Raw genomic sequence first — 16,932 nt, 5'->3', positions numbered from 1 at the left:
TCAATGAGAATGAAACCAGTTAATAGGCTAACTAAACAAAACTTACTAGAACACAGGAAATTCTCCTATCTTGTTAGTATTTTGGGAATAAACTGTAAGAAAGTTTTTTTGTCCTGAAAGCTTAGTCATGTGAATTACCCATATGTACTTTTGCAACTGTGAGGTCCATGCAATTCACAAAAAATAATATTGTTTAATTTTCTGAGTAAGATCTCTACGCTCTGGCGTCCCCTCTGTGACATGTTTGCGCCCCCCCCCCCCCCCCCCCCCCCCCCATTTCAGAACTATTTGAAATGCAAAAATGTGCAGAGGGAGTTATGACAAAAATGTGACTGTGGTAGTTAACAAACTAGCTTTCCTCAATGAATGGTACAAGCCAGGCCTATGCAACATAAATTGTCACCATGCTTGTGACCCAGTCTTTTGGAATTCATTTCATGTCTGAAAGAGTGACTTATTGCTACCATACACCATTATAGACAGTGATGCTGTACACCCAATTATGTTTATCTGCTCTTATTGTTTGTTAAGAGAAAAAGTTACTGTAGTGATGTTAGATTACTTTCCCACTTATGCAGACCGGCACTGTCCCCCTTTTGCTCCCATAGAAACAAATTATGTTGCTAGTATTAGTAATAGTAAGGATCTTTGATAACATTGATGCATATCTTAGCACATGAAGCCTTGATGAAAATTGCTTGACTGACTATGTCTGTGGTTTTACTTTTACTCCAGGTAACTCAGCTAAGCATGATGTTAGATGCTCTACTACCGGTAGAGCCTGATGGATTTAATACTGAGGAACTGGAATGTTTCTTCCTGGAGGCACTTTATTGTTCACTAGGAGCCACTCTGCTAGACGGTTACAGGACAAAGTTTGATGGATACATCAAGAAACTGTCCAATATTACAGTAGTACAAGACCCTGAAGTGCTAGCTGGACCTGGGGAGATACCTGGTGAGATGAAATACATTGAAAAGGAAGAAGTAAAGTTTATTTACCAAACGTTCAGCATTGAATTATGACTATTTTACATGCACACAGGGTATTTGGCAACACTCTATGAATTCCACTTTGATGTGTGCAAAAAGAAATGGGTGCCCTGGACTTCCCTGGTCACAAGCTATGTACACTATCCTGATGTGAAATTTATTGACATTCTTGGTAATACATTTATTTATGCAATCTTATTGTGTTAATACCGATTATTATTTGAGGTTTTACTTATGTTCCTATCCTCTGTTTCATTCTCAGTTCCAACTGTTGACACAACTCGTGCTAACTGGCTTTTGGAACAAATGGTGAAGATAAAAAGGCCTGTGGTGTTGGTGGGGGAGTCTGGCACCTCTAAAACAGCCACCACACAGAACTTCCTTAACAGCCTCAATACTGATACCACAGTGAGAATGATACACAATCCAACATGTCAACAATGTCATGTCAAGCATATATGCCAAGAGACCAAAAAACATGCACGGCTTACTTTAAATTGTAACTCCGGTGAAAATGAATTTCTGAATGAAAAAACGTCAAATAAGCCGCAGAGACAGAGCTAGCAACGGCACTAAGCTAGAAACAGTGGATTAGCTAATGGGAGACATACGGACTTCAATGAAACCCATGAATAGAACTTCCTGCTTTCAATGATGTAAAATGATGATTTTTACATTATTGAAAGCAGGAAGTCCAACATTGAAATCTGTATTTCTCCCATCTCAAGGCAAACTGAGGGAATGATGCACGACCATTCAAAAACATGTCTGGTTTTCTAAAGATACAAAGTTTAATGCTAATCGGTGAAGTGTCTCTTTAACCTATGTGCAGAGAAAACGTCTTTGATTCTTCTTTGCCAGTGTTTCATAGTACATATCGTATACTGTATATTAATCCATCCTCACTGTAAAGCAGATGACAGTAGAAAGTCTATTATCACCATCTCCATCTCTTTTATTGAACAACGCGTCAAGGGGTGTAGCAATTAATGATCTAAGGAGGGTTTGACCTAAAACACATTGTGGTACTGATCAAGGGAAACCTGGTCAGAAATCTGTGGTGAGTTGTTATTATTTTAAGAGCGCATTATCAACAGTGATATGCGTGGGTGCACAATGCACCCTGCCTCTCTCATCCACAGGAACGAGCGCCAGTGCGCATCCATGCAAAACATTACAAATTACAGAATTACAATGGGAAATCAAAATGTTTCATAACTAAACCACACCCAATATGGACTGGACAAGCCCCCAAATTTGTTTGAACTATTTGCCAGTGATCATGTGTTTTAGTCTGTCATGATGAGGCCCAAAGAGTCTTACAACCTCACATAACCTCACATAATTGTTTCATCCACTGCTAATAAAATAAGTACAACGTTCATGTAATCCAAAGTATTCAAGATATTGACTGACTGACCGAGCAAGGAGTGATGTAGGAGTGACATAAAATATATACTCTGAAGCTGTAGGGGGAGCTCTGTGGAGAAAACTGAGCAAAAAGCGAAAGAAATGGCCAAAACGGCATAGGGTCCCTTCACTTCAGCATTCCAGCAAGTAACACAATGTAGGAATTCCCCCTTTTCATCATTCCACGTAATCATCTAGTGCCCAATTTGTCTAAAAGTATTGAAAAGGGTTTTTCCTCCGGTGAAAACAGTGGCAATCCTGGTTTGTATGACACTCTAGCCAGCTTATTCATGCACTTAATGCACACAATTGTAATGAGTCTATCTAGGAGTAATTTTTTGAATGTCAATATGTGCATATTTTCCCACAGATGATGCTGACAATAAATTTCTCATCGAGGACCACATCAATGGATGTTCAAAGAAATTTGGAGGCCAGTGTAGAGAAGAGGACTAAAGATACATATGGTCCTCCTATGGGGAAGAGGTTGTTGTTATTCATGGATGATCTTAACATGCCACTGGTGAGTCAAGAGCATACATTTACCAATATCAGTGTTTTACAATCTAGGGTAGTTTCATAGTCAGGGTAAGCACTTGACGTCATCCACATCTATATACCTCAAAATATGTGATTATGTTGGATAATTCTGTACTGTGAAAAAAAAAAAAAAAAAAAATTGAAACACTAGGGCAGTCTGTACTACTGTAGGTTACAATTGACAATTGTGGAAAAAAATTATAACTGCTGTTTCTGTCAGGATAAGGGGCCAGGAGGCTCTTATAGATAGATAGATAGATACTTTATTGATCCCCAAGGGGAATTCGAGAAATTAATGAACTTGATTTCATAAACCATCCATGCATACTCTCTCTCTCACACTCACACACACACACACACACACACACACACACACACACACACACACACACACACACACACATAATCATAGCCTACACAAACGTGATGTTTAAGAGCTTCAAGAACGTCAGACTGTGTGTACTGTTGTCTTGAATGTTTCACTGATTGTATTTGTGCACCAATTGTGTAAACATGGGGATAACATGTAAGACTTGATGCTTGCAAAGAGTAGAGGATGGAGAGGACTTGGGAAGCATGGCTTGCAGCTTAGAAAGAAGTTGCAGGAGTAGGGCAACATAGGAAATGTGCTTTTCTTTCTTTTTATATCAGATGGCAGCACCATGCATGAGTCATACCATGTATCGCTATTTGGTATAGTTTAGCAAAGGAAATGCCTCAGGTATGCATCAAACTCTGTAACAACCGACCAACACAATTTCCAAATTGAATGTGATAATATATAGTATTTGTAAAACATAACCACTGAAGTTATCTAGTGCACGATGGGAAATAATTCAAATAATCTAGTAAAATAGTGACTGCAATATTCCATAGTCGTTGTGATATCATAGTCTGACTTTAAAATCTGTGACTGTGAATGTTGAGAGGGTATGAGACTGTGAATGTTGAGAGGGTGTGAGACTGTAGTCTTTCAAAAATATTTTCCAAAAATAGAATTTGAAAGTCTTCTGATTTATGGGTAGCATAATGCAGCATTATTGCACTTTATTGTTTCCTTGTTAACTAACCTCAACGAATAGGCTAAATTGTAGCCCATATGAAATCCCCTTTCAAATACAACACTGACCAACATCTTGAACTTTAGTATTCTTATTTAGCAGAGGTCTAGCCGTCTCTGTCTTCTACACAACTGCTGTGCAGTGTCATTATTATACACAAAGCATTGTGGCCACATACATTACAATACCATGTACATACAATACCGTGTTTTAAAGTGCACTTAACATCTGAAACAGGCGGTATTTTCTTAGTACATCTAAGTCTGAGTCAATTTACAGTGTCAGGGGCGGGGCCAATTAGCCCCCCGTATTGAACATGAGGAGCAAGGCACCTCAGATCAAGTCTGTTTCAGTTTTTAAAACTGAAATATTATCAAAGGCTGAAATAGTGAAAGATGAGTGAGTGAAAAAATCTCACAAGATTTGAACTGAAATATTTTACAGACCTGTTGGAAAACAGTTATTTTTGTGGTTTAAGTGGTTCTGAAAAATCTGTGTTCATGTTTGTATGTTTTAAGGTGGATGAATATGGTACACAGCAGCCGATTGCTCTTCTAAAGTTATTACTGGACCGTGGGGGCATGTATGACCGTGGAAAAGAGCTGAACTACAAGATCCTTAAGGACCTGGGCTTTATTGCTGCCATGGGCAAGGCTGGAGGTGGCCGTAATGAAGTGGACCCACGTTTCATTTCTCTCTTTAGTGTATTCAACATACCCTTCCCCGCAGAAGAGGCCTTACATGTCATATATTCCTCGATACTCAAAGGCCACACCAAGGTGATCTGTGCTAACATTTACCTTTGAAGTAACATTCTTGTCAAATATAGAAATTCATATTTGATTTGATTATTTTGCCTCCCATATTAGTCATTTGAGGAATGCATCCAGAAAATGTGTGATAAGTTGACCTTCTGCACCTTGGAGCTGTACAAAATGATCATTAAAGGTCTTCCACCAACACCCTCCAAGTTTCATTACATTTTCAACTTGAGAGATCTCTCTCGGGTCTACAGTGGTTTAACCCTGACCAATGCTGAGAGGTATGTACACTCTCAGCTGCTTTTTTTACATCATTTTGCAAATAATCTTTAATAATTGGCATCATAATTGATCATTACTCATTACTTTTAAGATTTCTTACCGTCACCCAGTTTGTCCGTGTGTGGAGAAATGAATGTCTCAGAGTGTTCCATGACAGACTCATCAATGAAGCAGATAAGACACTTGTGAGACTCTCTCCATGCAGAGTATTTTCAGTTCTGAGTTTAATAATTGCAAGCAGTTAGGTTTGAAGATGCATTGTTTATTCTGTACAGGTTCAGAAACATGTAAAGACGCTGATAGAAGAACACTTCACAGCAGACCTGGAGTCAGCCATGAGAGATCCTATCCTTTTTGGTGATTATAGGGCGGCTCTAAATGAGGCTGAGCCTCGTGTCTATGAGGACATCCAGGATTATGACGCGTCCAAAGCATTGTTCCAGGTGAAGGAAGTTAAAAGAATAAATGTTAGAAAAGAAACACTGCCAGAATGTATAAATGCTAGAAAAGAAACGTTATATATGTAACTCTGCTGCAGGAAATTCTGGAGGAGTATAATGAATGCAAGACCCGAATGAACTTAGTGTTGTTCGATGATGCATTGGAGCATCTGACGAGAATACACCGTATTATTCGTATGGACCGTGGGCATGCCCTCTTGGTTGGGGTGGGTGGATCAGGCAAGCAGTCACTTACCAAACTGGCTGCCTTTACAGCGGGATGTGAGGTATTGTATCATATTTTAAGTAAAATCTTAATCAGTATAACCATTCTTGCTTTATTATGTGTAACACATCTGGTTGTAATGCTGCTAATCATGTTTTGGTAGTATTGGCATCATTTATTGGGTGTTTTTCTATGTCTGAAGGTATTTGAGATTGTGCTGAGCAGAGGTTACTCTGAGACCACCTTCCGTGAAGATTTAAAGACTTTGTACCTGAAGCTCGGTATTGAGAACAAGAAAACTGTTTTCCTCTTTACTGATGCGCACGTGGCTGAAGAGGGTTTTCTGGAGCTCATAAACAATATGTTGACCTCAGGTAGTTATGACATACCATGTCTTGGGATTTAACTAAATCTGATTTAAAGTCACTTTGTGCCCTATTACTTTTCCACTACCACTACCTACGAACTTGTAAATTACTTATTACAGCGTCCTCCACTAGTATTGCCACCACTGGTGTTGTAATACAGTGGGTATGGGTTTAGAATGCACTTTTTGCTGCGGCAATCCCGAAGAGATCCCGTAGGCTGTTAAGCCAACTTTTCGAGGCTAAGGCAATGTAACCAAACAACCACCAGGTGGCAGAAAGTTTCAACCCGCATTTCAACTGCATTTTATGATCAATGTAAGTGAAGGGGTACAAGACTGCATATCCATCAATAGTTGACTCCTTTAATCTCATTTAATCATTAAAATGAAGGTGATGACTGGCAAAATTAATCAAACGACGTTTCAATAAACCATTGTTGAAATTAGCCTAATGAAAATGGTTTTAGAAAATTGCCTACAGTAGGCCTATCAGAAGGAAATAGCCTAACCTTTAGATTAATTCATTAGATTAATTCAGCGGTTACAAGACCGCATTTCCGTGAATAGGCTATCGTTCAGCTATAAGCGATAGGGCAGTGAGGGTGATTCATTTTCACCATCGACTAGTAGGCCTAGCTCCGCAAAATAAAGTTCTAGCAACTTATATAGATCTAGGTATGCATGTTCATTTTGATTCAGAGATAGGCATACCGTAGGCTACTGTGCGTCAAGCTACGACAGCATTTTATCATGTGGTTAATTAATGACTAATGTCAGTTTAACGTCAGTTGTGCATGAAGTGCATGCCGTGAATATCAAATAAACTCGACTGACTGAATCCCTTATATTTGTTGGCAACTGTTCAAATATTCAAAGCCTTGCACTGGTAAGGCATGGTAAGCTACGACCGGATAAACAACCAACATTTAGTTTCACTGTCCTCCGCTGCTCAGAGCGCAATTTCGAATAGCCTACGGCACTACGATTAAACGATTTAAGCTTTGTAGGCTACTGTATTTCGTAGAGGGCCTAGGTATTAGACAAGTTTGAAAAATGTCCCTGCCCCCTCGTGAAAGTAGGCATATAGCCTACATTTTCATGAGGATTACTCTGCAAACCAAAGCATACTAAGCAGGCACAGGCTCGACAAGTAGGCCTAATAATTAAAGGAATAAAAGACCCCAGCTGTGGCGCTACTGACACCTGCACCGCACGCCGGCGACCCGGGTTCAATTTCCGCTCTGTGATCCTTTCCGGATCCCATCACCGCTCTCTCTCTCCCATTCGCTTCCTGGCAGTCTCCACTATAATTATCAATAAAAGGCATAAATCGCTCCAAAAAATATATATTGAAAAATGAAAGTTGTCAATTTTGCGAATTTTGTATTTTTGCGATGAGTGAGACAAAATAAAACGTGGTGCATTTCTAAGCAGGTAAGAGGGATAACTAGAATGCATTTCCCGGTGGGAAAGTGCGAAGTGTGCTTGCTCCGACGCGCCGCGAAAGCGCTCCGGCAGGAGACACGACCGCTCGCCCTCAGGTCAAAACGCTAAAGTTTGGCCAAGACGCAAAGCTGCTTCGAGTTTGGCGGCGTTACCCTCGATTGCCAAATTCTTACACTGACGTGACGGGTTGCCTAGGTTCATCAGTGGTATGTCCCAGAGCACCTCCAATGTAAAAATGTGGATGTCATCCCAAAGATGTAAAGAGATATGAGACAAAATGCATTTTTGCTAATTGCGACGCCCCCTAGTGGCCAAATTACACCAAATTTACTAAGGCTACTTTGGATTGTGTCCAAAATCGTCCCACCAAATATGGTCTTGACACCTCAAAGCGTTTCCGAGATTTGACCTCACTTCCTGTTTGGAGGCTTCGCCATCGAATTTGATTGGCTGCCATGGGCGAATGCTTTGATGTATGGAAATGAAATGTACACCTCTAAGGTCTGTAGACCTTGTGTTGAATTATGTATGAATTGTTCACGTGTAGCCAGCATGAAACACGTAACCAGTGAAAGAAGGAAGGAGCCTAAGGAACTAGGCATGTTTCTAGAACAAATACGAGTAATGTTAGGAGTATTGCGGGAACATCTGCTGTTTACTCACTGTTGAGTAAGTTGCAATGTGTTATAGCCTCAAATTGATGGTAGAATAAATAGGACGACTCACCTGTTCAAATGGTGTAATAGGATCAAATTTGGTGTTGATATGTCAAAGCAACCAGGCTGTTACTGGTTAACGTGTCTGAATATGAAATAGGGATGGCGAAAACTACAAATTTTCTTGACCGACCACCGAGGCTCATTAGCCGGTTGAAACCGGTTAACCGGTTCGTTTAAAATAAATTATGCTATTTGAAATAACAGCCACGCAATTTCCCAACTCTCATCTCTCTGTCCCCCGCTCATAGGCTACACACAGCCCCGGCGCCGCCCTTTCACTCACGTCACTTTTTTAAATCCCCTACAGCGCCAGTTTAGTTTGAGGAAGTGCTAACAATAATAACGAAAGATGATCATTACCTTATCTGTTACCATTGATGACCCTTCCTGAAATGTAGATGTAATGTCTTTCCAAATCTAAGCCCATCTTATGCGGAAAGTTGCCTAGACTGCAACACGATAAAACCAATGGATAAAACAGCGCACTTCCAGATTGCAAAAGACGCACCGGCCACCGCTGTGACCTCGTGCCAAATGTTTTTATTGGTTTATTACGTAGCCTAGCCTACAAGCAGGCGAGTTATGAAAAATTGAGTGTGAGGGATAATTTGTTAACTTCACGAAAAAAAGATCTTCTTGGAATGAGATGGCTAGCTGTAGTAACGTTTAGTCCACTGTCTTTAGGCTAATTTACAGATGCCTCTCTTTTTTTTTTGTTAACCGACTAGCGACAACTTTGGTCGGTTAACGTGGATACGGTCAACCATCGGTCAAACAGTCACCGGTTAACATCCCTAATATGAAATCGATTTTGGATTGGTTGCATGTGATAAAAGCTATGCCATTTCCTGTCCATATTCAGATTCAGAAATACTGTACACCGGCAACAAGGCACACACACACACACACACACACACAGACACACACACACACACACACACACACACACACATATACATATATATATATGTATATACTGTATGAGCAATTCCATGCAAAACTGTCAAGTCCATAACCCCACACAGCATCAAACTATGATGTGGATGATGATTTCTTAAAAGTTTACCATTTCGCTCTTCTTGTTTGTACAACATATTCAATGACATTGTTAACTTAATCATTTGCATTATATAAATGTAACCTATTTTTCCACCCTTATGTCTCAACATATAGGCTACTATACACATAGTCACATTCATAAACATAAACAGGATCCTAGGTTCTCAATTTGCTGGACTCACTGTCTACCATAAAGTTAAAGAATAGTAATAACAGAAGAAAAGGTAAGAAGATGTTGATAGCGTGATTAACTGTGTGGTGCCTCCACTGAAGAATGTCTTTACCACTGCCCTGGTGGAAATATGCAAATCCTCAGAAATGTCAAGTGACTACTGTTACTTCTAACTGCTTTAATATAGCTTATCCTAAATGAAATACTATGCAATGCAAGCATCACAAAACATTTATTTTATCCTTTGTTTTTAACTCTTAGAATTCAGTTCAGTAGGCTATGACATAATAAAATGAAAGTACAAAAACAGTTTTTAAAACCCCTTTTTAAAAGTTCAACCTATCACTTTCAATGAAATCTCAATTAAGGATTACGTAGTTACATTGCATGTAAATGCAATGTACTGTTATCCCTGTTCTTCTTATTATCGTTATAATTATTATTCTGCTTCCGACCAAAATCAACTATCAAAGGCTCTAAAACCACTGAGCCGTTTGACGTCATTCAAGCACTCCTACACAGGACTTGTAACGGAGATTTGTTCTATGTATTTTTCAAATGTGTGAACTTTATACTTTTTGAGATATTTACGATAAAAGAAATTAAAATTCCCATGGAGTTTACATTGAGACCCTTTGGCGGCAAAGATTAATTGTTACGTCAGTGCGCAGCTGTCAGTAATCAAGGATCTCTGATCCAAAGCCATGCCACCGCCGATGCGCTGAACCAGGCTACGTGAATGTTACGTTACGTCTACTCATTAAGCTGTAACAGCTGCAGCTGCTGTAAACCAGGACGTTATCGTCTTGTCTCTTAGGCTACTCCTTACTTGATTTGTTTATATCGTTACAGTAGCCTAACCGGTTTGCTCTCGGTAACGTTATCAACAGCTAAAGACAATCTAACCTAACGTCAACGTAAACACTGTATTTAGTTAACGACAACCAAACTTGCTCCAGGCTAACGTTTAACGTCGGGGTAGGCTGCAAGGCGAACAGGGCTTACACAAGGGCTTTTAGCCATCTCTACAGAGCAGCGTTTTAAGTGAAGTCCAACCTGATAGACAGGCCTACTAGTTGATTTAGGTTCAAGCCTTCTCACAGTCGCTTATTCCTATTAGGACAATCACACTCACACACCTGGAAACGGTTTCGAAGAACATACTAGCTCATCCTGTAATATGTGTAGTCTACATAAATTATCCTAGTAAGCTAACGTTACATTTGCTAGAGATCCTACCTGTTGCTGCATCATCGTTGATTGGCGTTGTTTGAGATTGTATTCCGTACAGTATTCCAATGGTGTCAGCCTAGGCCTACTTTTAACCTGCATTAGTGTAGATATGAAGGCTATGTAAGCTATCCTACCAGTCGTTTCACTGTAGGCTACTTAGTCAGCTCTTGCAACTTGAAGTTGGCAACTTCATTTCAGTCTTTTAAATTCTAATAAATGAAGAGTTATTTTCCAAAATAGCCTATATCCACAATTTTGATGCATTTTCATAAATCACTTTTTAAATGTGACTTTCCAACTTGGAATTGTAATTGTTATTTATCTATTCTTCAGTTTAGCCTAGTTGTCTTTTTAACTATAGGCCTAATATGTTTTACACAGCTAGCAACCTTTTTGCATTTACATGCAATGGTAATTCCTTCCATGGAATTACATTTTCTAGTTTTAGATAGTAACTGTGTGGTAATAATTCACCTATACCACCCATAGCCTAAATTAATTAAATGTTTACTATGAACAATAGTTAAATGAAACACACAGTAATACTTTCTATAACACTTTGTGTTGGATGTAATTCATTGAACCTAGAATTGTTAACTGCTATACAATAAGTGGGCCAAACTTCACAGTTTAAGTCTCCACACATAAGCTTGCCTACTGAGTCTAAAAACATAGCTCCCACTTTCCTTAGCTGGAGGGGAATTCTGAGATTTCTCCCTAAAGCAGAAACTATTATTTTTACCTAATTATTATTACTATTATTATTGGGAAGGTTATAGGTTTGCACTGATTCAGGTAGGGTAGTGGCACTATACTGGATGGTATATCGGTTAGAATATAGGACGGAGAAGAGATGGGGTTTAACTTTGTATTGTTCCAGCAGAGACATTCAGGATTCCATACATACAGAGAAATATAGGTAGATGGCTATTTATAGATAATATATCTGCAGCATACAGATATGCATTGAATACTAAGCTCATTAAACTGAATTGTAAGCCAGGACACACATACAGCAATGGCAACGCTAACCCCTTCAAGAAAGAAAAGAAACCTTTTTGTTCGTGACTACAGTTATTATGTGGTCAATAACGCCATCTAGCGGCGTAAACGGTACTGTGTAATAGCGTTAACTCGCACAGCACAGGTACAAACTTCCTCCAGTCGGAGATTGTTAATGAGGGCTATCTTTTACTGTCTATGGGGCTAAAGGACTGTATGGATTGATTGATTGTGTTGCTTGTGTGGCATTGCGGAGAATTGACTACGCCACCCCAGGTATTAGAGGGAACCCAGGGACATCCCTTAGAATCAATAGGACACACAGCTTCGTTGGTGAGGAGGCAGAGACGTGGTTTCCCATTACATATATTTTTATTACATGACAGCAAGACAACATGTACACAGACATACAGAAATCAGGACACTAATCAGGCTGTGACTTTAACAGGTAACCCTGCTAGCGGGCGCTGTACCCCAAAAGGCAATCAAAGTGCTCCACACAGGCACGACCACACGGTGGACTAACAGTAGTAATAGCTACATTCAACACAGCACACAAAAAGGGGAGTGGCGCCCACCACAGGAGTTCCCCCAAACAAACAGCCCAATATACCTAATGATCACACATACAAGGACAAAACAAAATACTACACAAACACCCAACAGGCCATTGGCAAATGGCAAACAAAAGACAAACCTACTCTTACACCTATACATACATACACACAAGCACACACACACACAGGAATGCCATCAGCAGACGACAACGGGGCCAAACAGGAAGCTGGAGCCACCCGAACAGACTTCACTGGCTGCCGCGGAGATGTCGCCGGGAGTGTGGGGAGCACAGGACAGCACATGCAACATGTGTGCGCACACGCACACACACACACACACACACACACACACAGTGTTGATAAAAAGCGCAGAAACAGAGCAGCCTCGTCTGTCGGCTTCCACCCGAGCTCAGGCCACATTGGTCAACATGGAGTACATATGACAAGGGAGCAGGCACCACGGGGCAGGGTGCTTCCAGCAGTCCTTGACGGACCAAAGCAGATCCAGTGCACAGGGCGAGTGAATCCAATTGCTGGCTTGCTGCAAAACAGCCATAGTGCTACTGACCGAATGCTAGGGACAGAGCCCATGGAGCTGGGGTGAGAGCCATCCGGGGATCACGCATTCAAGACCCCTTCCAACATGGCCTCTCTTCTACCCCCTTTATAGGGATCTGAAGGCCTTTTCAGGTGCAAGCAATTAAGCACAGGGGCGGGGCAAGGAGAGCGAGTTAATTGCTACCCATTTGGAACTGAGCAGTGTGCGTCCTGCTACATTCTACCCCCAGCTTTTATTATCGTCGCCCCGACGATAAGCCAGAAATTAACTAAGGCCAATACATGGATGTGGGGGGAAGGCAGACTGGTCAATAGGCCAGACTCCGCAACCTGGGACAGACATGGGGTGGGGAGGCAGACTGGTCAGTAGGCCAGACTCTGCAGACTAGTAGCACTGCTACAGTGCCATGACTAAATCAAGCAGCCTATGATGGCATGCCAACCAAGTAACTACACTGCCAGCACCGAAGGGGCACCACCTTACCATACAGCTCAATGTCCAGCTCCAGATAGTGGACATGGGGGATCGCCAGACTTCTAGCTCCCCGATGCTGTGGCCCTTGACGGAGTTAAATGACCCTAGGATGCAAGCAGCTGTAAGCAAAGTTAAAACACACTCACGCCCCAGACACTAGGGGTAAAATACCACAATGGCTTCACAAATGGGGTCCCTTTACGGGAAATCACCTTCCTACACAGCACCACACCCATTTTCAAATATGAGATGTGGGAGGGGTGAGAAACCCATGAGCTGTGGTCCTTGACGGTATGTAAGGTGATTGAGGCCCCACAAAATTCAATAAAAACACTTACCCTGGACCCAATGTCCACACGGCAAGCCAGTATCACACCACCAAAACTGATAGTAGCTTCACGCCTGAGCCATGCAACTTTATTTGCATGCTCCCCAAAGGCCCAGCTACATCAGCCACCAATGGAGGGGGGAGGTCATTGGGAGCTAAATCCCCGGCACCAAACGCTGCTGCTCTGCTTCTGCGAAAAATTAGGGAAAAACACACAAGACAGGACAAAGACAAACTAGCACCAAAACAAGTCAATATACACATCATGAAAAACGATACAAAAGGAAACACGTCTCTGCTTCAATTCAAACCATCCTGCCCGACTACGCCAAATGTGGCATTGCGGAGAATTGACTACGCCACCCCAGGTATTAGAGGGAACCCAGGGACATCCCTTAGAATCAATAGGACACACAGCTTCGTTGGTGAGGAGGCAGAGACGTGGTTTCCCATTACATATATTTTTATTACATGACAGCAAGACAACATGTACACAGACATACAGAAATCAGGACACTAATCAGGCTGTGACTTTAACAGGTAACCCTGCTAGCGGGCGCTGTACCCCAAAAGGCAATCAAAGTGCTCCACACAGGCACGACCACACGGTGGACTAACAGTAGTAATAGCTACATTCAACACAGCACACAAAAAGGGGAGTGGCGCCCACCACAGGAGTTCCCCCAAACAAACAGCCCAATATACCTAATGATCACACATACAAGGACAAAACAAAATACTACACAAACACCCAACAGGCCATTGGCAAATGGCAAACAAAAGACAAACCTACTCTTACACCTATACATACATACACACAAGCACACACACACACAGGAATGCCATCAGCAGACGACAACGGGGCCAAACAGGAAGCTGGAGCCACCCGAACAGACTTCACTGGCTGCCGCGGAGATGTCGCCGGGAGTGTGGGGAGCACAGGACAGCACATGCAACATGTGTGCGCACACGCACACACACACACACACAGTGTTGATAAAAAGCGCAGAAACAGAGCAGCCTCGTCTGTCGGCTTCCACCCGAGCTCAGGCCACATTGGTCAACATGGAGTACATATGACAAGGGAGCAGGCACCACGGGGCAGGGTGCTTCCAGCAGTCCTTGACGGACCAAAGCAGATCCAGTGCACAGGGCGAGTGAATCCAATTGCTGGCTTGCTGCAAAACAGCCATAGTGCTACTGACCGAATGCTAGGGACAGAGCCCATGGAGCTGGGGTGAGAGCCATCCGGGGATCACGCATTCAAGACCCCTTCCAACATGGCCTCTCTTCTACCCCCTTTATAGGGATCTGAAGGCCTTTTCAGGTGCAAGCAATTAAGCACAGGGGCGGGGCAAGGAGAGCGAGTTAATTGCTACCCATTTGGAACTGAGCAGTGTGCGTCCTGCTACACTTGGATGGCGTCAGTTAGAACCAAAGATCATACAGCGCTAGAATCTTTGGTTAGAATACTGGTTGTGAAGCAGTAGTTTCTCCTTAGTTTCTTTATTGAGTTTTCTTCCACCATACAACAGCATGAATAAACTTATAATGTATAGTGGTCTGTAAAGAACCAAATAAACTGTCATTAATATGGTCACTAAATAAACTGTATCGCTATCTCTCATTCTATAAGCTCAACTTCTCACACAAGTAACACAGGCTTCCTTCATTTCAAACCCTTAATGCTAATGCTCCGTTTAGCATGCTAAGTCCTTGCATATCAACGTGAAAGATACATCCCACTCCCAATACACATGACCGAAGGTTACGGTCACTTACTTTTGTTGTCATACACGCACACAACTTCAACTTAAGGTAATTGGCAGTAAACTCACTCAAAACTAACGTCATGAACTTCACCAACACTGTGGTGTACTACTAAATAACGTCTCTAATGAACTAGCATGAGGCTGCACGAGAGGGCGTCACTAGGCAACAACACCTCAACAGAAGAAGAGTACAGAGATGCAAGACTAGTCTACGTCCTTACAGTAGAAACGCTAAACAGTAGATTCTTAAGCTAAACACATGAAGTATTATAATTTCAGAGAACACTTACAGTATATTACTTCATGGAAATCATGTCAAGAGCAAGTTTAAGTGTATTAGCAAACCTCTTGCATACCAGTGTGAATTAACGATGTATGTATCAAACTTACTTTTTGTCAATGATCGCATCTCTGAATGTAAAGGGCTGGATTACTCAGGATAACTGCAGGAATTGTCTAAGGGTAAATTAATTATCTATGTTTTTTGTGCACAGCCGTCTGCTCATCATCACAACAGAAAACGAAACTTAAAATCCTCAGACAGGGCGACCGCTCTACTTCCGGTATTTCGCCGAATTTTGGAGTGAAGTTTACCCAGAATGCTCAGGTCAATACAAATCATCCAAAACACACCGTCAGTATGAAACATCATGTGATTGTCGAGTATATATACCAAATGAACACAAGTAGTACCTAACAGCGCGTAAGTCCGTACTTGCCCCTCGGGGCCATGGCATTGCTTAGATATACCAGTCTCAGGTTGAGACACCCCGATGCGGACCATCCTAGACTCACACCCACGTTGTACCGTTGCGGACAATCCATGTCATCTAATGACCAATTGAACAGTGGAAGTCAACTACCATTCCATAATGAAGGTATGAAAATACATGGAATGACTCCATAGTGCTGTGAGAATAGGGCTCGGGATCATGACGTAAAAAACTTAGCGGGCGCAGCCATATTGGCAGCTTCACTCCTAAGTTTACTATGGATTACTATGGATTTACTCCCGCCTATATTAGTGTGTTCCTGTTACTTAGTTTTTGCCTTCTTGGTCGTGTGTTGCTGTGTAGTGGGGTGTAACAGCACCACCCATGATCGCAAGAGGAAAAGAATCGCTAATACCACATTTCTGCTTCTTGTCTTCTGCATCTGAATGAATGGATATTACGCTCGGTGCGCTACCAATATGGCGGCTATTCCTAGAACGCAAGGCTTGTTCCCGAGCCCTATTACACCAATATGTTTTACAAGAATGGCCTCGATTTGATTTTTTTAAAAAATATCAACATTGTATCTTAAATCACTCTGAAATGTCATTTCTGCATGACCTAAGCAATTTAAGATGAGCTATTCTGCTTAATAGTATACATTCGCCAACACACACGTTTTTGCTAATTATAGAGCCATCGACAGACCGAATAACACCAAATTTATTGAGGGTGCTTTGGATGGGGTCTCAAGTCATCCCACCAAATATGGCTTTCATACGTCACAGTATTTCCAAGATAGGCACACTTCCTGTTTG

At 41.6% G+C, this 16,932-nt stretch overlaps 1 protein-coding gene across 1 annotated transcript in view; it reads left to right on the top strand.

Moving 5' to 3' along the window:
- The window catches only part of dnah10 (dynein axonemal heavy chain 10), a 337,572-nt gene that overhangs the window by 208,986 nt on the left and 111,654 nt on the right, over window positions 1-16,932 (top strand). Inside the window, exons 43-52 of the mRNA XM_062544195.1 lie at window positions 736-958; window positions 1,046-1,165; window positions 1,256-1,401; window positions 2,774-2,926; window positions 4,523-4,783; window positions 4,874-5,046; window positions 5,139-5,232; window positions 5,323-5,490; window positions 5,586-5,774; window positions 5,916-6,087. Coding sequence (XP_062400179.1) covers window positions 736-958; window positions 1,046-1,165; window positions 1,256-1,401; window positions 2,774-2,926; window positions 4,523-4,783; window positions 4,874-5,046; window positions 5,139-5,232; window positions 5,323-5,490; window positions 5,586-5,774; window positions 5,916-6,087 — 1,699 coding nt within the window. The remainder of the gene's footprint in view (window positions 1-735; window positions 959-1,045; window positions 1,166-1,255; window positions 1,402-2,773; window positions 2,927-4,522; window positions 4,784-4,873; window positions 5,047-5,138; window positions 5,233-5,322; window positions 5,491-5,585; window positions 5,775-5,915; window positions 6,088-16,932) is intronic.

The sequence above is a fragment of the Sardina pilchardus genome, chromosome 8 (assembly GCF_963854185.1).
Source record: "Sardina pilchardus chromosome 8, fSarPil1.1, whole genome shotgun sequence".
Lineage (NCBI taxonomy): Eukaryota > Metazoa > Chordata > Actinopteri > Clupeiformes > Clupeidae > Sardina > Sardina pilchardus.
The sequence above is the reverse complement of the archived record's forward strand: the minus strand, read 5'-3'. Positions and strand labels throughout refer to the sequence as shown.